General features: G+C 37.3%; 1 protein-coding gene across 4 annotated transcripts in view; it reads left to right on the forward strand.

The window, feature by feature from the left end:
• Positions 1–25,144, forward strand: part of Ralgapa1 (Ral GTPase activating protein catalytic subunit alpha 1) — a 209,075-nt gene that overhangs the window by 42,486 nt on the left and 141,445 nt on the right. For all 4 annotated transcript variants that reach the window (XM_038335965.2, XM_038335967.1, XM_038335968.2 and 1 more), the window contains 6 exons: positions 3,615–3,753; positions 4,850–5,058; positions 10,708–10,947; positions 19,704–19,901; positions 22,616–22,750; positions 24,581–24,729. In XM_038335965.2, coding sequence (XP_038191893.1) covers positions 3,615–3,753; positions 4,850–5,058; positions 10,708–10,947; positions 19,704–19,901; positions 22,616–22,750; positions 24,581–24,729 — 1,070 coding nt within the window. The remainder of the gene's footprint in view (positions 1–3,614; positions 3,754–4,849; positions 5,059–10,707; positions 10,948–19,703; positions 19,902–22,615; positions 22,751–24,580; positions 24,730–25,144) is intronic.

The raw sequence follows: 25,144 nt of genomic DNA on the forward strand, positions 1-25,144 counted from the left end.
TGAGTTTGAGACTGATTTCTGTATGACCTGTAACCAAAGTGGGTGGTGTTTTTAGCAACAGGGTCTTTCTGTTGTTGGAAGTTTCTGTCTCACCTGGTTCTGTAGCTGTTCAGTCCCAAAGAAACACACAGAGGCCTACATTAATTATAAACTGGCCTATTAGTACAGGCTTCTTATTAACTCTTATATCTTAAATTAACCCATAATTCTTGTCTGTGTTAGCCACATGGCTTGGTACCTTTTATCAGTGAGGCATGTGTCTGGGTGAAGGCTGCAGACTGAATCTTTCCTCTTCCCAGGAATCTCCTATTCTGGTCGTCCCGCCTATACTTCCTGCATGGCTACTGGCCAATTAGCGTTTTATTAAACCAAAACAAGTGACACATCTTTACAGGGTACAAGACAGTATCTTTCCATTTTGTTTTTTAGATTTGTCATACAGAAATATCACAGTTACTTTATAATGTTGGTGGGCATTTGGGAATTGAACTCAGATCATCAGGATTGTGTGGAAAGACTTATCCAGAGAGTCACTTTGCCTGCCCTATTTTCTTTTGAAGAAGAGATACCTTTTAATTTGACAAAGTACAAGAAATCAAGTCTTTTTTTTTTCCTTTTATGAACCAGATTTTTGATGCTGCTCTCAAGGAGAAAATAGATCTTGCTGGGATAAATGGCACACTCCTTTAATCCCAGCAGTAGTAATAGCAACAGGTGGATCTCTTAAGAGTTGTATGCCAGTGTGTTCTAAATTGTGAGTTCCAGGCCAGCCAAGGCTTATATAGCAAGACCCCCCAACCCCATACCCTAAGGAATAAAAGAAAAAAATCTTTTTCTACTTCAGTGTCAAAAAGATATTTTTCTAATTTTTGAGTCTTATAATTTAATGATTATTTTTGAGATCTCTGGGTCTTTTTGAGTGAATCCATGTACATCTGTAGTATAGATCTTGATGTTTTTATTAAGGTGGTATCTACCAGGCTTTTCTTTAAAAATATTTATTTATTTATTTATTTATTATGTATACAATATTCTGTCTGTGTATATGCCTGGAGGCCAGAAGAGGGCACCAGACCCCATTACAGATGGTTGTGAGCCACACCATGTGGTTGCTGGGAATTTAACTCAGGAGCTTTGGAAGAGCAGGCAATGTAACCTCTGAGCCATCTCTCCAGACCCTCTACCAGGCTTTTCAAATGTGATAATACTATTAATACTATATTTCCTTTTATCAGTCAATATTTGGGGGAAATACATTCTAATTATGTAACCTCTTCAAAATTTTACTCATAGTTTTAGTATCTATTTAAGGCTTCTGGCTGAATTTTTTTCCCTTGAGACAGAGTTTCTCTCTATAACAGCCCTGGCTGTCCCAGAACTCTCTTTGTAGACCAGGCTGGCCTTGAGCACACAGCGATCCACCTGCCTTTGCCTCCCCAGTGCTGGAATTAAAGGCATATGCCACCACTGCTCAGCCATCTGGCTGAATTTTTATTATGATGGTTTCCAACTAGTAATTGTTTGAGTGTGGCTTATTGAACTGTCATGGACATGCAGTCTAGCTGTCACATGGAATATGCAGTGTAGTGGATGTTCTTAAGGACTGTCCTGCTGTTGTTACATGCAGTTTTGAAATATTTTAGTTTCCTCTCGTAAAATAAAATCCCAAACCTGTTAAGAGTCTTATTCCAGTGTCACTCCATGTCCTGCTCTAGGAAAACACTAATCTATTTTTGCTTATCTTAACGTTTCAAATAAATGAATTCATTTGATGAAGTCAAAATGGATTCACACAGTGAATTCTTTTTTTTTTTGACCTGCTTCTTTTACAAATTAGCAAATGCTTTATCATGTTTTAGCATAATTAGTTGTTTCTTTTTATTATGTGTATATGCCAAGTGTGTATCTGTTGGGATATTTGAATATTTCCTCTTTTTAGCCAACATTGAAAAATAATCCTGTCACAGAGTGGAAGGTGATTAATCTGTGTTGCTTTTATTCAGCATGTGTTGTAGCTTGTTGTAATGCCAATAGAAAGCTTATGGGATATATTATGTCATTTTAGCTTTTAAAACACCTTCACAATCTAGTACAACCAGAGTCTCAGATTACAAATGAAACCCAAGTGTGTAAGTCTGCTTAATGTGGCATACCCACAAAAAAAAAAAGAAAGAAAGGAATAATCCTGTCATAGCATACATTCATGTAGACTAGGAATTATCTGCAAAGGTTTTCTCCCTTCCCTACTTATTTTGCATTGTCTCTAATAATATTCTTTTAAAAATTTGTTGCATTTTTATTTATTTCATTGGAGGGAGGCAAGGGGTGTCCATGATGTAAATGTGGAGGTCAGAGAACAGGATTGTTTTCTTCAATCATGTGTGTCCTAGAGGATTGAACGTAGGTTTCCAGGCTTGGTGGCAGTACCTTTACCCACAGAGCCATCTTGCTCTTCCTCAGTATAATTCTTTTCGCTCTTGTAGATCCTTTTTTTCTGTTCTTAAATTTGTTTGTTTTGAATCAGAGTCTGTCGATGTAGTCATGACTGCCTTGGAACTCCTGTGTAGATCAGGCTGGCCTTGAACTCGTAGTATTTCACTTGCCTCTGCGTCTTGAGTGCTGTGATTAAAAGTGCTCCAGTATAATTCTTTACTGTTACAGTTTTGTCTTGTACTTTCCTTTGCCGTCTCTGGAGGCTCCTTCTTGAAATCTAGTATCTAGGTACTTGGATTGCTCATTACTGTCAATACTGAGTGTTGCTATTTCTGCATCCTCTTAAAGACTAAACTCAAAGAATAAACACATCTGTCCCCTTTGGTCCATCCTTTCCTTTGTGACAAGCTTGTCTCATATTCTCAATATATTATTTAGTTAGCCTTCTTAAAAGTGATCATATTTACCTAAATACCATTTCCATGCATTGCAGACATTCTCCTTAACTTGTTTGGACTCCAATAATTTACCTTGGGCCTTTGTAGACTCCTTTCTTAGGTATCTTTCTCATTTTGCTGGAAGTCCAAAATGGAGTATTATTACTCTGTGTCTTCCTACTCCTCTACTTTACATTGCCTGAACAATCTCTATATACATCTCAATCTTAAAGTCTCAACTGAGCTGCTGCCTTTCATGTATAACATGCTTCCTGTTCTTGAGATTTGGTATCTGCACTTGCCTACTACCACTGTGAATGCACACACACATACTCCTGGCCATATATACCTCTGTTGTTGATCACAGTTATCCAGGAAGAGATAGAGAGGAAAGAACATTACTGTATTTGTCATTAATACAGCCAAACAAGTCATTTTCACAATTTTGCAATACACAATTTAGTGTAAGAATTTTTAAAATATATGTAATACAGTTTTATATAGACCAGTTTTAAAGGATGGATTATAATTAAAGCACATTATATGTGTATGTATGAAAATTGTGTAGTGAAACCACTTTGTATATTATGTTAATAAAATGAAGAATAACATTTGCTATATATTATTATGTTCATAGTCTAAAAGGTTCAATATATTATAACCTCTATAGGCTTGTTTATAACAGCTAAACTATATTCAAGAGATTCTGTATTGAATAATTCTAACAATATCATTTATTTTTAGGTAAAAAGTTTAGAATGGAAGAACAAAGAAAACCAAGAAAGGGGATTTTCATTTTTGTTTTCACATTTTAAGAAGTTTTACTTGCCTTATATTTTCCCAAACATCTGCAAGGAGAATAGTTTATATCATCCTGTACTTGGTAGGTATAATTCTGAATTTTATAAAAGAACACACATAAGAATAGAATGTCAGTGTAAAGTTGGTATTTACTTACAGAAAACTGACCATTTGTATGATGCTGTACCCAGATTCATAATGAAAGTACATTTGTGGTAACAAATTTTTACCGAGAATGGAAAGGGATCACTAAAAGTATACTCTCTGGATCTCATCCATTGGAGTTAGCAGTAGATTAAATTGAATTCTAATGTTTTTATGATCATTAGGGTGTGTGTGTACTTTTTTCTTTTTTTTTTTAAATTTTGATCAGAATTGGTAAGCTGCCTAAGTTGGTCTGGAACTTGATACATAGCCCAATAACTCAGACCCAGACTGGTCCCAGGTTTGTGATCTTCCTGTCTTAGCCTCCTGAGTGCTGGGATTACAGGTATGTGCTATTATGCCCAACTTTAAAATTTATATTGTGAATTTGTTTTCCTATGATTTCTCAAGGGTTCAGCGAACAATCAAATTTTAGAAATTGTTAAATTATTTTTGTCATTTCTTGTCCAATTTTTAGTGGTTTTGCCAAGTGACCTGTTGGAGCCTTACGTTAGAGTCTTGTGTACAAATCTTGATTAGAGGAAGACCTAGGCAATCTATATATGAGAGGAAGAGATAAGTCTGTATGCAGAAAATTTATTTTGAAGAAGGATGTGGCAAATTCAGGCAACTAGCAGGCTCCGGTGTTGCCATCATAGCCATCTATCTCATTGAGTGTTTTCCTTTTTTGTTTGTTTGTTTGTTTTCAAGATAAGGTTTCTCTGTGTAACAGATCTGGTTGTCCTGGAACTTGCTCTGTAGACCAGGCTGGCCTTGAACTCAGAGATCCATTTGCCTCTGCTTCTGGGATTGATGGTATTTTGGAAAAGTCATACTTTTATATATTAGTCTAATATATGGTTCATTCTTCTAGGTTCTTAACTAGCATCTCACATTATAAAATGATTATTTTTAAATGAACACTTCAAAAACCAGTGTATTGTCAGATTATCTCCTAAGAGTTTAAAAATGTAGACTTAGCTAAGAGTAATTGCATTTTTCATTTTATGTTTTGCTTTCCATTTTTCACATAGATATCCCACAGATCAGACCAAAGCCTCATTATGTGATGATAAAGAAGGATGCTGAAACCAATGAAGCAATATATTGTACAAAAGAGCCTTTCATCCAAGCTCGGGTCATTGTCATTCGTTGGCTGGTTTCTTTCTGGCTTGAGCCAAAACCACATTCAGGACCTAATATTCCTGGGATGGAAGGTGAAGTTTTGCCAAAGAATATTCAGGTAATATACAAATAAAGCAAGGCTGTTAAAGTTAGAAATGGCTTCCAGAGTTCATCTGCCTTAGTTACACAGCATGTTTAGAATAGATGCTAGAGATGGCTTATTTGCATTAATCTATCTCATAACTCAAACTTTAACCATTATTATTGTAGAAATAGTATTAGCTGGGTTGTGGTGACACATTCCTTTAATCCTAGCACTTGGGAGGCAGAGGCAGGCAGATCTCTGAGTTGGAGTCCAGCCTGGTCTACGGAGCGAGTTCTAGGACAGTCAGGGATAAACAGAGAAACCCTGTTTCAAAACTGAAAAAAAGGAGAAGAAAAATTAGATTAATTTCTTAATGGAAAATAAAGTTTGTATAGTAAATACCTAAAATTCTTTTTTAAAAAGTTAAGAAATCTTGGGGGATATAGATGATAATTTTAGTCATGTATTAGTCTTAGGTTCCAATTTATCACAGAAGTTTAATAGAAAATGGTGTCCTTTATTCATAGAGTATAGGTTTGGAGATCCCTTGGATCCCTGAAATTGCAGATAGTACTGAACCTTTGTGTGCTGTTTTTCCCTGTTCTGTTTAATTTAACTCTGATTCTCATGCTTTCATAACCACCATAGCCATCAGTTTACCTACTGGTTTATCTTCCAGCCTCATTTTTTTACATTCTAAACAGTCACAGAATACAGATTTGAAATCTGGCCCAAATGCTTTCATTTTCGACAGACACTGAGTCTAAAAAAATGTTGAATAGCTATACAGTGGCGAAACTAGGATTTTAAATTATGTTGTTTTTTGTTGTTTTTTTTTTTAATTCAACACTATTTCATCCTTACACTTCTTTTTTTTTTTTTTTTTTTTTTTTTTTTTTTTTTTTTTTTGGTTTTTCGAGACAGGGTTTCTCTGTGGCTTTGGAGCCTGTCCTGGAACTAGCTCTTGTAAACCAGGCTGGTCTCGAACTCACAAAGATCCGCCTGCCTCTGCCTCCCGAGTGCTGGGATTAAAGGCGTGCGCCACCACCGCCCGGCATCCTTACACTTCTTTTTCAGGTTCTTTTTTCCCCTAATACCGTGCTTTCTCCAACGTGTGTGTGTGTGTGTGTGTGTGTGTGTGTGTGTATGTGTGTATGTGTGTGTGTGTTTACTGAGTGATGCCATTTATTTGACTCTAATGTTGGCACAGACTTAAATGTCAAATCTTTATTTCTTTCTATGAATTTAAACAATTTTACTGAAAATAAAATATATTTTGATTTCATTTTTCGTTTTCCTGCTCTCCCAGCTCCTTCCTATTTCCCTATTCACCCAACTATATATTTTTTCTCCCTATCTCTTTAATACAAACAAACCCAAAACAACAACAAAAACAAGAACCATACACACCTACAAAATGAAAATAAAAACAAGCAGAAGACCAATAAAATTTAAAAAAAAAAAAGCAAAATGAGGCAAAAAGTCTACAAAAATAACATTGAGTTTATTTTGTATTGGCCAATTCCTCCTGGCCATGGAGCCTCCCCCCACCTCCAGGTGTGGCTAATACAGCCAGTGAGATTCCTTAGCCAGTGGATATCAGCTGCAGATAGCTTCTTGGTAAAGGTGGGATCCCATATTTACTTCACCCTCGCAGTGCTGGGATTCCATCTGGCTTTAATCTGTGCAAGTCTTATACATGCTTTCACAGTCTCTGTGAGATCATATGTGCATCAGTCCTGTTCTATATGGAAAATAAGGTTTCCTTGCTGTCATCTGTCCCCTTTGGCTCTTAGAATCGTTCTGCCTTTTTTTCCAAATAGATCCCTGAACTTTGAGAGGCAGGTTTGATGAAGAAATCCCAATTTAGAATGGAGTGCTCCAAAGTCTCTCATTCTCTGCACATTGTTCAGTTGCTGTCTCACTGTTAGCCCCCATCTACTGCAGGAAGAAGCATCTTTGATAAGGATTGAGTGAGGCATTGACCTATGGGTAGAATCATATGCCAGTGTCACTGGAAACCATTTTATTGCTGTGCACTTGTAGCAGAATTATACATAGTATTAGGGTTTTTTCCCCTAAAAGCATGAACTCTCTGGTCTCAGGTTCTTGGCCACTTAAGCAGATGGTACCAGATATGAGTTCCATCTCCTGAAGTTGGCCTGAAATCCAATCAGAAAAGGATTGTTTACTCCCATGACATTTGTACCATTGTTGCATCAGGATGTCTTGAAGTCGGATTATAGCTGGGTGATACTGATGACGTAAGTGTCTTCAGCAATAGGGTCTTTCCATCAGGTTATTGGAGAGTAACCAATAGCCTTGGCAATAGTGTTGATGTTTGGGTGTTTCCATTGGGTCCCTTTAGCCAGCGACTAAATGATGCAATCCATTCCTGGCACTGGAGGTTTTATTTGGTTGCATAAGATGTCTAGTTGGGGCATTGTCTCCCTTATTTGATGACTTCACTTAAATTCTTCATTTATGTATAGATTGTAGGAAGCTTCTGCAGTAGTAGGTTTTCATATGGTTTTTCAAATGGCCATAATGTTAGTTGTTCCTCTCCATATTCCCTGCTTTACCTTTCTCCTTCATCCCCCTCCCTGTATAATCTTCTTATTCTAGTTTTCCCTTCGTCTCTCCACACTACTATATTCTATTTCCCCTTCCTTGGGAGATCCTCCCCTACTCCCATTCCCTCCCATATTAAAAACTTAATTTTTGTGGGAATTGTAGCACACACATTGAAGGTTTGAAAACTAACATCCACATATAAGAGAAACATACGATATATGCCTTTTTAAAGTTTGAGTCACCTCTCTCAGGATGATTATTTTTTTTAGTTCCATCTATTTACCTGTGACTTTCATTTTTGTAGCAGCTGAATAGTATTCCATTGTGTAAATGTACCATATTTTCATTATCTACTCACTAGCTGATGAACATCCAGGCTATTTACAATTTCAGGCTATTATGTATAGAGTAGCAGTGGACATGGATGAGTAAGTACCTCTGTAGTAGGATATAGAGCCCTGTATATCGAAAGAACTTGTGTCAAGAGTGGTATAGGTGTCTCTTGATGCATATAGATTCCCAGCTTTCTAAGGAACCACCACACTGATTTCAATAGAGACTGTACCAGTTGGCACTCCCACTAGCAGTGAATAAGTTTCCCCTTTCCCTACATCCACACCAGCATGTGATGTGATTTGTTTTTATTGATCTTGGCCATTCCTACTGGTATAGGATGAAATCTCAAAGTAGTTTTAGTTTGCATTTCACTGTTAAGAGGGTTGACCATTTATTTCTTTAAGTGTTTTTCAACCATTTGTGATTCATCTTTTGGGAACTCTGCTTAGTTCTGTATCTCACTTTTAATTGTGTTGTTGTTGTGTTTTTGTTTAGTTTTTTTAGTTCTTTATATATATTTAATATATATTTAGATACCAACCCTCTATTGTATGTTTTCCCATTCTGTAGGCTGCTACTTTGCTGAAATTATAGTGTGTTTTGCTGTACACAAACTTTTCAGCTTCCTGAGGTCTCATTGATTAGTTGTTGATCTTATTGTTATCAATGTCCTGTTCCGAAAGTAATTTCCTGTGCCAATAAGCTTGAACCTTTCCAGCAATTTTTCTTTTATCACATTCAAGGTGTCTGGGCTTATGTTGATATCCTTGATCCATCTGGAGTTGAGTTTTGTACAGGCTGATAAATAATTGTTCTATTTGAATTCTTCTTTATTCAGCCATCCAGCTTGACTAGAAACATTTGTTGAAGATGTGATCTTTACTCCAATGTCTATTTTTGACTTCTTTGTCAAAAACCAAGTATTCATAGGTGTATGGACTTATGTCTGGGTCTTCAATTCAATTCCATTGATCAGTGTGTGTTTTTATGCGTGTTTTTATGCCAATAACATGCTGGTTTTATTAAGGTAACTTTGTCGTACAACTTGAACTTTGGGATAATGAACTTCTTCTTCAGTTCTTTTGTTTGCATGATTGTTTTGGTACCCTGAATTTTTTTGTCTTTCCATATCAAGTTTTAATTTCTGTGAAGAATTGTGTTGAGCTTTTGGGGGGATTGCATTGAATTTGTAGATAACTTTTAATAAAATGGCTGTTTTCACAATAATCCTATGGGTCCATGAGCATGGGAAGTCTTCCTATCTTCTGATGTCTTCAGTGTCTTATTGCTTTTATTATAGAAGTCTTTCACTTGCTTGTTTAGAATTATTACAATATGTATTTTTGAGACTATTGTAAAAGGTACTGTTCCCTGTTTTCATTTATATATAGGAAGACTACTGATTTTTGTGTTTTAATTTTGTATCCTGCTATTTTGCTTAAGTGTTTAGCAGCTGTATAAGTCTCCTGGTGGAGTTCTTTGGGTCTTTTATGTATAGAAATTGTATCATCTGCAAATAAAAATACTTGAATCTCTCCCTTTCCTATTTGTATGCCCTTGATCTCCTTCAGTTGTTTTATTGCTCTAGCTAAAACTTTAAGTACTATATGAATTGGTATAGAGAGTTGACATCCTTGTCGTGTTCCTGATTTTAGTGGAAGTGCTTTGGTATTTCTCCATTTAGGTTGACATTGGCTGTGAGCTTACTGTAAATTGCCTTTATTATGTTGAGGTATATTCTTTGTATCCCTAGTCTCTCCAGGACTTTTATCATGAAGTAATGTTGGATTTTGTCAAAGGCCTTTTCTAATGGGATGATCACATAGTTTTGTCTTTTAGTCTATTTTTGTGTGGAATTATGTTTGTTTATTTATATATGTGGAACTGTCCCTGCATTTCTGGTAAGAAACCAGTTTGATCAGGTTAATCGTGGTTTCCAGGCTTGATGAGTATTCTGTTATTATAGTGAATAGCATTTTTCAAAATTCCCAAGATTTTCTCTTAATTTTATTTTTGTTTTCTGTCATGAATCTTGCTTCCTCCTCTCTGTACTGTCGGTACTACTACGTGTACTACAGTACTATCCCTGTAGTGCAGCGCCTGCTCTTGGAGAGACAGTTCATGAGTCTTGGGCAAGGGCCTGGAGGTTTAAACACACACACACACAAACATAGAGACAGAGACATGGGTCATCGTTGAAACAAAAATCTCCCCATTATTGTTTTCAAGGGCAGCTTATATAGTGCTCTGGCCACGCCCCAGCTCTCAGGATCTTTCAGCTGTAGACCCATCAGAAACCACTCCCCTGCCATCAGGGTCTCCTGCTCAATTGTTTACAGGAAATTCAGGGTCTGGTGGTCTGCAGTCCCCACACTCCTCTTGTTCTGCTTCAGGAAAGTTTAAATATTTAGCACTGTGAAATAAATAGCCTGGTGCTGTTTTCTTGTCAATTATTTACTCATTCTTAAAGACCTGAGCTTCCTCTCTTTGTGACTGTGTTGAAAGTTTTTTTCATGTGGGTTTAATTGATGACTTAATTGAATTACCTCAGTTTAATTAAGGGTATGTAGATGATTTGTTATTACACATTTGAGTTTTTCCTATGTCACTGAGGAATTATCTGCATTTCTGCTTAATTTTTCAGCATGGATTGCAATTGTTTATCTGGCTTTTAACAGTGTTGGATGAGGCCTTGGGGTATGCCAGTATTTACTAAAAGCAAAACATTGAGTTGAGTGATAATGATATCTTTCATTTTTGTTTTCATTTTAGAGAGCAGCTGCTAGTTTGGTGTCCAGAGAAGAAAACAAAAATGATAATGTTGATAAAGCAGACAAAACTACCGAGCCAGAGCAGTCTCATTCTAACACAAGCACTCTCACGGAGCGAGAGCCTAGTTCTTCCAGTCTCTGCAGCATTGACGAAGAGCATCTCACGGACATCGAGATTGTTCGCAGAGTGTTTTCATCCAAAAGAAGTAATGTAAACTTTGTCACAGAGATATTTCGTCAGGTAAAATACATGGGAACAGTTTCAGATTGTAATGAAAATGTATGTCATTATTACTGATTATATTGATGTTTAACTATTTAAAAATGATTCTATAAAGATTTTTAAAGTTAATTTTAAGTTCTTAAACTTATTTGAAAATCCTTTACATTTCTCCTTTCTCCTATTTCCTGCTTGTTGTTTTCTTCCCGTAGTGAAACACAGAGATTTGTGCGTGCAGAACACATGCTCTACTGGAGTTGCACCCTCACCATTCCTTTCTTTTTCCTCCCCTTCATATTCCCTGAATTATCCAAATAGTTTGTAATTATTCACTGTACGTCTTAGGGTTTCTGTTACTGTGATAAAACTCCGTGACACCTAGGTAACCTGGGGAGGAATGGGCTTATTTATAATTTGTAGTCCATAACCAGAGAAGTCAGGACTGAAACTCAGAACAGGAACTTGAATGCAAGAGCTGATACAGAGGCCATGGAATGTTGTTGCTACTTGCATGCCCTCATGGCTTGTGCTCAGCCTGCTTTCTTACCTCTCCAGGGGTGGTGGTGCCAACGTGAGCTGTGCCCTCCTGCATTAGTTACTAACCAGAATAACGCAGCACAGGTCTGTTCACAGGCCAGTTTGGTGCAGGGATTTCCTCTCCTGAGGTTCCTTCTTCCCAGATGACTTTGGCTTGTGTGAAGTCACCATAAACTGGTCAGACACTGTGCTAATTAGTTTGTCAGCCTGACACAGCCTGGAGCTGGGAAGAGGATCTGAGGAATGATCTAGATCAGGTGGCCGGTAGGCATGTGTAGTCGTGAGCTGCGGGCAGACCTGCTTTTCATCCTGCTCGGCTCCTGGTCACCGGCTAGCTTATGCCCCGAAATAACAACACACAAATTGTATTCTTTTAAAGACTGCCTGGCCCATTAGCTTCAGCCTCTTACTGTCTAATTCTCACATCTTGATTAACCCAATTTTAGTAATCTGTATAGCACCACGAGGGGTGTCTTACCGGGAAGATTCTAGCCTGCATCTATCTTGGAGAGGAGAGTCATGGCGACTGCTTGAGGCATCTGTCCCAGAGAGGAGAGGCATGGCGATTTACTAACTTTCCTTCTCCCAGCATTCTGTTCTGTCTACTCCACCTATCTAAATCCTGCCCTATCAAAAAGCTAAGGCAGTTTCTTTATTAGCCAATGAGAATCCTCCATCAGGCATGGGGCCTTGTTTTGATGATAACTGATACAGGAGCAGCCAGCCCCATGTGGACAACATGATTCTTTGGGCTAGTGTACTGAACCGTGTAGGTGTAAGGAAAGAGAGCTCAGTGCTGGAAATATGCATGCTTCTTTCCTCTCTGCTTCTGACTGTGCTATGACTAACTGCTCCAGTTCCTGCTGTCATGACTTCCTAGCAGCAGCGGGCTAAACCTGGAATTGTAAGCTAAAATAGATGTTCATTATGACATTTTCATGCGTGGACATATACATGTCACAGTCCTCTGTTACTCTCTTTTGTATCCTCCCACTTCTGCTGTCCCCCTTCCTCATCTCAGCAATCTCTCCTCCTTCTCATGTCTAGTTTCATTACAGTTGTTCATTTACGGGAGTAAACAGTGGCTATACTACTGAAGAAAATGTTTCTCCCTCCCCCACAACCCTTTATTGTGTATAAATCTTCATAGCAAGGTGAGGGCCCATGAATCTTCCCCTGCTCAATGACAGGATGTTGACCAGCCCAGTCTTAGGCAGATCTTGTGGAGGTTATCAGAGCTACTGAGAGTTACGGAGTGTGACAACCACGGCATTCCTGGAAGTCAGTGTTCCACACTTGTATACCTCCCACTCAGCTCTTACATTCTTTCTGTCCTCTTTCTGTATATTCTCCATGGGGGGGGGTGCGTTATAGAGTCACATTGTACCTGGCTATTTCATAGTCATTTATTCCCTGTCCTTGACTGGTTATGACTCTTCGCAGTCATTGCTGACCTCTGCACAAAGTATTTCTGACTACCCTAATAGTAGTACTAATCTGTGAGTATAAACATAGTTATTTAAAGAATAATTTCAGGACCAAATTTGGTGGTTCATGGCTTCTAATTCCAGAACACAGGAGGTAGAAGCTGGCAGGCCAGACAGAAGCAGGTGGATCTCTCAAAGTTGGGCCAGCGTGGTCTAGTGAGATCCTGTCTCATAAAAGGGATATATACACAGATATAGTTTTATAGACATATCTTATTTACCAAAATGACAGCAATAGCCTCCCATCTAGAGTTTATGATTTCCCTAACCTAGGCATTTGAATGGGTTTACAATGCCAGATGTGAACTTCTTATGAAGCAGGCATCAAATCCAGTTAGAAAGCAATTGGTTACTCACAACAGACTTCCACTATTGCATCAGTGGGTTATCTTGCCTATCTAGTTGTTTTTTATTTTTTATTTTTTGTACTTTTTTTCCCTTCTTGATAGAGATTCTCACTCTGTATCCATGGCTGGCTTAGAACTCACTCTGTAGGAAGAGCCACTTTCTTCTTGGTTAGATTTATTCATAAGTTTGTGTGTGGGGGCTGTTGTGAATGGGGTTGTTTTTCTGATTTATTCTCAGTGTGTTTATCATTGTTTTATAGGGAGGCTACTGATTTTGTATGTTAAATTTGAGTCCTTGCTTGTTACTGAAGATGCTCATTAGCGCCGAGAGGTTTCTGGTAGATTCTTTTGAGTCTCAGATGTAGTGCTGTGGGGTATACACCAGAGACCACTGCTTACAAATGGGTTTAAACCAGTAAAAATCTTGATTAGTCGGCCAGTGAACATACTGTGTGTTCGGAATCCCAGTGTAGACCCAGGCATTTCTCAGGCTGAACTTTTAAGCACAAAAAATCATGTCTTAGGTTGACATACTTCAGTTAATGAAAACTATTAGCCAGAAGTAGAACTACAGAAGCCAGAAAGCAAGGTTAGTACATTTAGAGACTTTCCCAGAACTATATACTTTAGTGGGTTAGATCTTTGTTTTAGTTTTGGCAGGTGGTGTTGTCCATGTACTGAGTTTTACAGTCATACTTCTATCATGGAGTCAACTGTGCTAAAGTCTAGGACACTGTTACATATAGAATCAATCAAATGAAATAAAAAAATCCTTTCCTATTGGTAGCCTTTTTACTTCATTTTGTCTTACTGCTCTAGTTAAGTCTTCAAACACTATATTGAATAGCAGAAATTCTTAATTCTTGTCTTGGTGGAAATGTTGCTAAGTTTTCCATTATTTAGCATTTTGTTGACTATAGGTTTGTCATATTCTACCTTTATTATATTGAGATATGTTCCTTCTATTCCTGCTTTCTTCTCCATTTTAATTGATAGTTTTGAGCTCTACATTTTTCTCTGCTCCCCTCCCTGCCTCTCCCTTCCTCCCTTCAATCCTCCCCCAAGGTCCCCATGCTCCCAATTTACTCAGGAGATCTTGTCTTTTTCTACTTTCCTTGTAGATTATATCTATGTAAGTCTCTCTCAGTGTCCGCATTGTTGTCTAAGTTCTTTGGGATTGTGGTTTGTGGGCTGGCTTTCTTTGCTTTATGTTTAAAAACCACCTATGAGTACATGTGATAATTGTCTTTCTGGGTCTGGGTTACCTCACTCAAGATAATGTTTTCTAGTTCCATCCATTTTCCTGCAAAATTCAAGCTGTCGTTATTTTTTTCTGCTGTGTAGTACTCTGTTGTGTAAATGTACCACATTTTCCTTATCCATTCTTCAGTTGAGGGGCACTTAGGTGGTTTCCAGGTTCTGGCTATGACAAACAATGCTGCTATGAACATAGTTGAGCACATGTCCTTGTGGCACAATTGAGCATCCTTTGGATATATACCCAAAAGTGGTATTACTGGGTCTTTTTTTTTTAAATTTTTTTTTCTCTCCTCCTCCCCCTTCCCTCCCCTCCCTTCCACCCATACCCCCACTCCACCCCTCTCCAAAGACAAAGAGCCATCAGGGTTCCCTTCACTATGTTAAGTCCAAGGTCCTCCCAGCTCCCCCTAAGTCCAGGAAGGTGAGCAACCAAACTGACAAGGCTCACAGTGAGCCCGTCCATGCTGTAGAGTTCATGTTCATTGCCATTGTCCTTGGTTTCTCAGTCCTCCTCCACCGTCAGCCACATTCAGAGAGTCTGGTTTGGTCCCCTGTTCCATCAGTCCCATTCCGACTGGACTTGGTGGTCTCCTGTTAGGACATCGAGCCTATAATTCGTAAAAAATCCTAGAGAAGCTATATAAGAAGGTGAACCCAAAGAAAAACATATAGTTATCTTCCTGGATATTGGAAGACAAGATTGCCGGACAAAAAATGGGAACATGGGGGTGGGGTGGGATGGGGGAATGGGGGGATGGGGAGAGAAAAGTGTGAAGTGGAGGATGGGAAGAGCTTGGGGGAATAGGATGGTTGGGATATAGGAAGGGTGGATATGGGAACAAGGAATTATATATCTTAGTTAAGGGAGCCATTCTAGGGTTGGCAGAGACTTGACTCTAGAGGGGTTCCCAGGTGTCCAGGAAGACGCCCCCAGCTAGTTCCTTGGGCAGCTGAGGAGAGGGTGCCAGAAATGTCCAGATCCTATTGTCACACTCATGGGTCTTTTTTTTTAAAAAAAAATTTATTTATTTATTATGTATACAATATTCTCTCTGTGTGTATGCCTGAAGGCCAGAAGAGGGCACCAGACCCGATTACAGATGGTTGTGAGCCACCATGTGGTTGCTGGGAATTGAACTCAGGACCTTTGGAAGAGCACTCAATGCTCTTAACCTCTGAGCCATCTCTCCAGCCCCGTATTACTGGGTCTTGAGGAAGGTTGTTTCCTAATTTCTGACAAATTGCCACGCTGACATCCAAAGGGGCCGTACTAGCTTGCATTCCCACCAGCAATGCAGAAGCGATACCTTTTCCCCACAAGCTCTCCAGCATAAGTTGTCATCAGTATTTTTGATCTTGGCCATTCTTATAGGTGAAAGATGGAATCTCAGAGTTGTTTTGATTTGCATTTCGCTGACGACTAAGGATGTTGAATATTTCCTTAAGTGTCTTTCAGCCATTTTAGATTCCTTTGTTGAGAGTTCTCTGTTTAGGTTTGTACTCCATTTTTTATTGGATTATGTAAACTTTTGGTGTCCAGTTTCTTGAGTTCTTTGTATAATTTGGAGATCAGACCTCTGTCTGATGTGGGGTTAGTGAAGATCTTTTCCCATTCTGTGGCTATTGTTTTGTCTTGTTGACCGTGTCCTTTGCTTTACAGAAGCTTTTCAGTTTTAGGAGGTCCCATTTATTAATTGTTTCTCTCAGTGTCTGTGCTGCTGGGGTTATATTTAGAAAGTGGTTCCCTGTGCCAAAGCGTTCAAGTGTACTTCCCACTTTCTCTTCTATAAGGTTCATTGTGGTTGGCTTTATGTTGAGGTCTTTGATCCATTTGGACTTGAGTTTTGTGCATGGTGATAGATATGGGTCTATTTTCATTCTTCTACCTGTTGATATCCAGGTATGCCAGCACCACTTGTTAAGTATGTTTTCTTTTTTCCATTTGATATTTTTTGCTTCTTTATCAAAGATCAGGTGTTTGAAGATGTGTGGATTAATATCCGGGTCTTCTATTCGGTTCCATTGGTCCTCCTGTCTGTTCTTATGCCAATACCAGGCTGTTTTCAGTACTGTAGTTCTGTAGTAGAGTTTGAAGTCAGGGATTGGGGAGGGGGGGCTTCTTTTATTGTACAGGATTGTTTTGGCTATCCTGTTTTTTTTTGCTTTTCCAAATGAAGCTGAGTACTGTTCTTTCGAGATCTGTGAAGAATTTTGCTGGGATTTTCATGGGCATTGCATTGAATCTGTCTTCTATTTTTTTTTTTTATCATGAATGGATATTGAATTTTATCCAAAGTGTTTTCTGTATCTTTCACAAAGATCATGTGATTTAGAGATTTAGAAATTTATAGCATTAATTGACTTATATATGTTGCATATTTAAGAATAAAACCAACTTGATTGTGATTGTCTTTCTGTATGTTATTTAGTTTATTTTTAAGTATCTTCTTGAAATGTTCTGCATATATATTTATTAGAGAGATTGGCCTGTAATTTTATTTTTTATCTTTCTAGTTTTAATCTGTTATAGGTCGATTTAAATTGTTTATCACATCACAGTTTATTTTTAGCTTTTCTAACTTAATAAAATATGTTTGTAAGGTACAACCTAATTGTTTTTTTTAAATCTCAGTGGTATTTGTTGTAATGGCTCCCTTTTTATCTTTAATTTTATTAATTTGAATCTTCTTTTTCTTGTAGTTTTTCTAAAGGTTTGACAATTTTATCTTTTCTAAGAAACAGCTCCTTGTTCTGTTGTTACATGTTAATTTCTGCTGTGGTCTTTGTGATTTCTTTCCTCTAATGGCTTGGGGTTTGGTTTGTTCGTTATTCAGAACCCTAAATTATTTACTTGAGATCTCTCCTATTATTTAATATGGGAAGTAAGAACTCCAAACTTTCCTTTAGGACTGCTTTTATTGTGTCTTAGTAGGCCTTGTGTTTTTATTTTCATTCAGTTCGGAAAATTTCTTAATTTCTTCAAGGACTCATTCATCATTTAGTAAAATGGTGTTTAATCCCCATGAGTATATGTTCTAAGGTTGTTCTTACTGTTGATTTATAGTTTTACTCCATTGTGACCAGATAGGATACCAGAAGATAGTTCAGTTTTCCTGTGTTTGTTGAGACTTGCTTTGTGTTCTAATATATGATCTTTTTTGGCAACATTTCAAAGGATGCTGAGAAAAATTTATATTTTTGTGTGAAATACATATTTAAATAAAATAGTCTCAAGGTATCTGCTAAGTCCACTTGATGTACGATTTCATTTAATGCAGATGTTTCTGGTTGTTTTCTGTCTAGATGACTTGTCAGTAGATGAGAGGAGGATATTGAAGTCACCCACTACTGTAGTGTTGGGATTAATGCGTGACTTTACATCTAGCAGCATTTGAGGAAATGGGCGTGCCTGTACTTGTAACATATATGTAAAGAATTACAATATTTTCTTGATGCTTAATTTCCTCAGTCACATGAAGTGGCCTTCTTTATCTTTTCTCTTAGTTTTGTAGTGAGCTGTGCTTTGTCAGATGTTACAGCAGCGACATCTGCTTGTCTCCTAGGTCCTTTTGCTTGGAACACCTTTTTATTCCCTTTTATCCTAAGTGTCTTTTTTTTTCCCTTGTGGTGAAGTATTTTCTTAGAGGGAACAAAAAGATGTTTCTTGCTTTTGATCCAATCTGCTTGTCTGTATCTTGGTTTGGAATATTGAGATCATTAATATTCAGAGCTCTTATTGAATGCTAAGCACTGATTCCTGTCATTTTGTTGATTTTTATAGTGTTTTATTTTTTCTTTCCTGATTAACATTCTGGTGTGATTTATTATTTCATGTGGATGGATTGTTTGTTTGTTTTTAGTCTGGAACATTTCTTTAAAGTAGCTTCTATAGAGAGATGACTTAATGGTTGTCAGTTCTGTTAGCCAGATTTATTATGGAAAGTTTACTTCTGCTTCTGCTGTGACAGATATCTCTGCTGTTCTGGCAGCATTTGTGGGTTAGCAATTGGCTTTTAAAACTTGAAGTGCATCTTTCTAGGACCTTCTACTTTTTTTTACTAAGTTTCAGTTGACAAATCTGCTTTTATTCTGATGGATCTGCCTTTATGTGTAACTTCATGTATTTATCTGCTACTTTCAGTATTCTTTCTTTGTTCTGTATATTTAGTATTTTAATTAGAATCCAAGGGGAAGTTCTTTCTTGGTGTCCTGAATGCCCTCCTTATATGGATGGACATTTCTTTCCTCTTATGATTATTTTGAAAAGTTTTGTGTGTCTTTAAAATAAAATTTTTCTCCTATGCCCCTGACCTTTAGACTTGGTCTTTTTATAGTATCATGTGAGTCTTGGAATTCTCACGTGCACGTTTTTATTACCTTGATTTTGTTCGTATTGAATTGTTCCAGTTCCTCCATCTTGTCTTTCGGCTCAGATATTTTTTCTTTCCTTCATCTATTCTGTTGGTGAAACTTTGCACAGAACTTTTAGTTATGACTTAATATTTTTCTTCAGTACATTTTATTGACTTCTTTCATACCACACATCATTATTCTTATTTTTATTCAACTGTCTATATTCTTCATCTGCAGTAAATCTTTTTATGGGAACACTTTTTTCTTCTGGTTTTTCAAGACAAGGTTTCTCTGGGTAACACTCCTAGCTGTCCTGGAACTAGCTCTCGTAGACCAAGCTGGCCTTGAACTCACAGAGATCCGCCTGTCTCTGCCTCCTGAGTGCTGGGATTAAAGGCGTGTGCCACTACCGTCTGGCTTATGAGAACATTTTAATAGTAATAATTCTCAAAATAGCAGAAAATCTAAGTTTATAAAATGTGGCTTATCATGAGATGTTATATTTATTTTGAACTTTGTAAGAGTAAAATTTCATGAAACTATCTTACCATTCAGAAGTAATGCAATTAAAAAAATCTTTGTTCCTTCTACTTGAATAGTTATGTACAGTATTTCTCTTTCAAGGTATTCACAAAATATCTGGAGATGAAAGGCTTTTTGTGAATTGATTAGTAGTTAATGAGTTAAGTTTGTGAAATTGTTAATATCCTCATTGTGTGAGATGAGAAATATATTAGTATGTTTGTGACAAAATAAAATGTATCATTCTTTTTCTTTTTTTCCTGTTTACTAGGCATTTTTATTACCAATTTGTGAAGCAGCAGCTATGAGAAAAGTGGTGAAAGTGTATCAAGAATGGATCCAACAAGAGGAGAAGCCTTTGTTTATGCAGGAGCCTGACGAACGTGTGCTCCCTTCTGCAGATATGCCTTGTCTCGAAAACGTTACAGACCAGGATATTTCAATAGAAGATGGAGAAAAAAGAGAAGAGGTAAAATGATAACTTATATATGTTTTAATGTAAGGTCAGTAGATTAGAGTTTTTCAAAAGTATAATAATGTGTTGATATGAGTTTGTTTAGATAGATAAAGGTCGCTTTCAGTATAATTTACATTTTATATCACAGTATTTATCTCAGTACTCTTTTGCAAAGTCCTGTGATGTCATAATTTTATTTTATTTTTATTTTGATGCTATAATCTAAAAGCAAAAACTAAACAAGTAACAGCGAGGGTTATGTTGTGTGCATCAGGGCTCTGTGAACTGTTTTCATATAGCACTGTGTACATCAGCGCAGACAGAGGTGTCTGAGGTAAATAAGATGGCACGGGCGGAGGCGGGCAGTCGCCTCCACACAGCCAGTCAGGCCAGCCAGTGCTACATGGTCGGGAAAGGAAAAGCAAAAGATATATGAATCATTCATTAAGAATAAATCATAAAGAAATCCATTCTTAAAGAGTTTGATATATATAATCTTATCATTTATTAAATACAAAAACAAATTTCCACACTAATAGACTGGATATGAAACAGAAATAGACTTGACTGAGTATTTGATACTGGAGGACATGAGAATTTTCCTTATTTTTAATATTTAATGGATATTTTTGTTATAATCACCAGTGCTAATTATGCCACTTTCTGTAAATATGTAGTTCAAAATGTTGGAAGTTATCTATCTCTCAGGCCATTTTAGAAATTTTGGAAGTTCTATCTTAATGTCAATGAAAACAAACAAGCACACAAAAGACCAATCAAACAAACCAAAAAACAAACTGCACCCAAAAAACAAATAGAAGGAATGAGTGGGTTGAGGGAAGGTGAGTTGATAATATAGATATATTGATAGCTTCATCTTCTGTTGATTATTCACATAAATATTGCCATTATCAGTATGATTTTTTTAAGAGCTAGTAGCTCTTGTAAGGATATTAACCCAAACAATATAGTCACTAATTGATTGACATCTGATTAGTTCAGTATATTTTACAATTGCATAAATTTTGGTGTTATAAAAATGAAATTATAGAGTCAGATAATTATGAATGGGTTTTTATTTTGCATAGCATTTAACATGTTTGGAAGACACTGGGCTGTTTTTCTGTGAGTTTTTCGTACTTTCGTGCACCTTGTAGGACATTAGGCATTTCCAGTGCATCTCATTAAATTCCAGTGGCATTTTCCAATAAAGTACCCCCAAAATGTTCAGAATGTCCTCTAAAGCACAGTATGTGTTATAAAACTGTTACTGCTGTGATCCTAGAGCATGAAGGAGAACACTTTATACTCTGCAGGAAGGTGGTAATACTGTATGAACAGCCGGTGGCTCAGTGGGAAAGGAGTCATAGAGTCTAAGTTGTAACTAATGTGGCTGGAGTAGGTAGGAATGGGGAGTTTGTGGGGAAAAGGCTTGTCTTTATACTTGCAGATCATTTAGGAAGACTTCAGAAGACATATTGTCATAGAGTTACAGAGCCCAAGAGAAAGGCTGGGCTAGAGCTTGGAGTGTTGTATTGACTCCTCACAGAGCTGAGTTCCCAGTCAGTTTCTATTTAGGACAGAGTATTAGATAAAACTACCTATATGTTGTAGGTATTAACACTATTCAAGCTGTAAGAAGGCGGCTCTTTAGAACTATTGATGACAGAGGACTAGGAGTGTCACTGTGGTAGAGTGCTTACATACCATACAGAAGGCCCTGAGTTGGATTCCTGCACCACAGAAGGGCAGGAGCAGGCATAGTGGCTCCTACCTGTAATTCTAGCCCTTGGGAGACTGAAGCAGAGAGACTTAATAGTTCAAGGCCATGTGGGCTACAGAATGAGACCCTGTCTGGGAGGGAGGAAGAAAAGGAGGTATTATTTATGAATATTCAAAAGCAACAGTGGTGGGGGCGGGGTAGCTCAGTGGATCAAGTATCCACACAAGCATACTTGGATACAAGTACTTGTACACACCTGTGTACACACATGCACACAACACACATACACCTTACAACACTACAAAATAGGCTTTTACTTGAGGGAACTTGTAGCCTGTACCTACCAGCACCAACTCAAGCAGAAAGCTTCAGAAGTAGTTGTCTGAAGCAGTGCCTTTTGTTTTTAAGAATTTTACTGTTATTAAAAATCTGTTTTCTAGTTATGTAGATTTTGGCATTTAGTATAGAACAGAATTAATCTTTTATAAAGCTGTGAATAGTATAATATGATTGTTGAATATGTGAGAATATACACAAATGACTCCATATATGATGTGTTATTAACTCTAGCTAGTCATTATTCATAATTTTTTCTGTTAAAATTTTTTACAGTGATACAGTGAATACATATTACTTATTAGTTAAACTTTTTTTATCTTTTGATTTATTTTTATTATTTTTAGTTACGTATAGATCTGTGTGTGTGCGCATGTGGGTATGTGCATATGAGAGCAGGTGCTCTCAGAAGCCCCAGAGTCCTGTGGAGCTGGAGTTATAGACAGTTGTAAGCCTGCTGATGTGGGTGCTAGGAACTAATAAACTCAGGTGCTCTGGAAGAGCAGTCAGTGCTCTTCACTGCTGAGTCATCTTTCCACCCCCTAAAGCAATCTGTTTTGAGGGAAAGACACAGTTTAATAGTGGGCTCTAATAATTCCATACACATTTTACGTTACTGACTTGTTGCAGCATTATCATTGATGAAATATTTGACATTTTGCTTCAGGAAAATGGGACCAATATTTCTGAGCATGTTCGAAATTCTAGTTGGACCAAAAATGGTTCTTATCAAGTTGCTTTTCATGCCTCTGAAGAAACCACAGAACAAAATATTCAAGCTGGTACACAGGCAGTTTTGCAGGTGGGTAGCTTTATACTTACTGTTGTTTGTGTGTGTGTTTATAGTTCCTGGGATTAAACCCAGGGCTTTGTGGCATGCTAGGCAAGTTCTACCAATGAACTACATATCTAGCCCTTCAGCTTGAAAAAAAAAAAGTCATTAAATATTTCAAATGCCCGTAGTTTGAGATTTCATATTATGTTTTATATATACTACTTATATCTGTGAGTTATCACTATGCCATATTTGTCTTTCATAAAATACATACTGACAAACATTACATAGTTCATAGATGGTAAAAGATGATGAAATTCAAGACTAATAAAGGAAAGGTAAACTGAATTAGGAAAATATAATTTTGTTTTACATTTAGTGTGTGTATTGTGGGGTACAAGTGTGTGTTTGCCATGCAGAGGTCAGTAGATAACTTGTGCCAGTGTGTTCTCTTCTAACCATGTGTAAACATGTGTATGCCAGAGATCATACTGGAGTCATCAGACTTGGCAGTAAGGGCCTTGCCCACTAAACTATGTCACTAGCCTCCAAACTTTTAAAAAACAACATTTCACATCCTCTGTAGACAGTGAAGAATTATAATATGATAATTCATGCAATGGGCAGGTGTACAGAAATAGGAATGCATAAATGCTCCCTGAGTCTCCATCTGCACATCTCATCTGACTTGCTGTGTGTTTCATTGTGCTTTTTTCCCACTGTTAGATGTTTGCTCTTTTAAAGGAATTGCAGGAGTTTCTTATATTCCTTTTCTTCTTTTCCTTCTCTTCAGTCTGTGCTTTTTTTAATGGTACTTAGTACAGCACCCAAGGCGTAGGACGTGATGCTTGAGCATCTTGTCACAGAGCTGTGCTCTCGCCAGTTCTTTTTTCTTGTCAAAACCACTTCTAACATCATCTTGTTAAATCAAAAGTCCTTTTTTTATTTCATTTTTTTGAGGTAGAATTGCACTATATGTACCAGGAGGCCTCTAACTCCCAGAGATCCATCTGCCTCTGCCTTTGCAGCAGTGTGGTTAAAGGTACACACATCTGTGTTTTACTAAAAGTACATTTTACATTCTTACCTGACTGCTGGCCTAGTGAGGAGCATGTGCAGAGAGAGGGTTGTTCTCCCTGAGATCCTTCCACACTGTCCTCAGAATAGCACACCCTCTTGTTCTTTTCTCACTGACCAGTCTCTAGGTAGATGGTTTCACATTGATTTTTCCGTGTCTCCCTGACTGTTCTCGTGAAAGTACCCAGAATTGGGTACTTGATTATGACTATAGACCACTCACTTTAGAAATGTGCTTTTAATATGGATCCATTTCTATGAGTGTTAATGAGCTTAAATATCATATGCCAAAATGGTAGTAGAAATAGGAGTATTAACTAATACATGGTGGTTTTAAATTTATTCTAGATCAGTACTTGTTTCTTTCTGTCTCTCTGTCTCTCATTCTCTGTGTGTGTGTGAGAGAGAGAGACAGAGAGACAGAGACAGATCGAGTCTTATTTTTTTTATCCCAGACTGGCCTCACACCTTCAGCCTCCTTGTCATCTTTCTGAGTTCTGGAATTACAGGTATTAACCCTGCATGCCAATCTAATTTTTTCTTTAAATAAGAAATTTATCATTCAGCCAGATGTGTTGGCTCATGCTTATAATTTTGGCACTCAAGAGGCAACAGCAGCAGCAGCAGCAGGATTGCAACACATTTCAGCTTATTCTGGTCTATGTAGTGAATTTCAGACCAACCAGGGCTATAGAGTGAGATCCTGTCCTAAAGAAACAAGAAAATGAAAACCACCATTGAAATGTCATTATGAATAATTAATGATTTCTCTTATTAAAGGTGTTCATTATAAACTCATCAAACATATTTCTTCTTGAACCTGCGAATGAAATAAAAAATCTTTTGGATGAGCACACAGATATGTGTAAACGTATTCTTAACATTTATCGATACATGGTTGTGCAAGTATCAATGGACAAGAAGACCTGGTAACAATTCTTTATCTTTATATAGTTATTATTCTCTGTATAAGTATAGTAATTTTTCAAGGGATAACCTCTATGAATAGGGCATGAGACAATATTAGAGTGCTATTTCTGAATAAGTACAAATATTTATATACTAATGGTGACAGTAGACTGTCTCATTTGATTCCAAACATCCTTGATTAAGCTTCCATAAGACCCCTCGAACTATCTAAATTATGCGTATGTTGTCATTTCTTTCTCCTATGAATGAATGCATGCATTTCTACATATACAGAGAAATTAATTTTTGCTTGTGTTAAGTGATTGAAGATGTTAGTAGATGATTGACTGAACTTTTAAAGCCTATTTCTTTACTGTGACTTTCAAAACCTTGTGTGATCAGGCCCCTTCCAGCTTTTTCCTTCTGTTTGACCTC

The sequence above is a fragment of the Arvicola amphibius genome, chromosome 7 (genome assembly GCF_903992535.2).
Source record: "Arvicola amphibius chromosome 7, mArvAmp1.2, whole genome shotgun sequence".
Lineage (NCBI taxonomy): Eukaryota > Metazoa > Chordata > Mammalia > Rodentia > Cricetidae > Arvicola > Arvicola amphibius.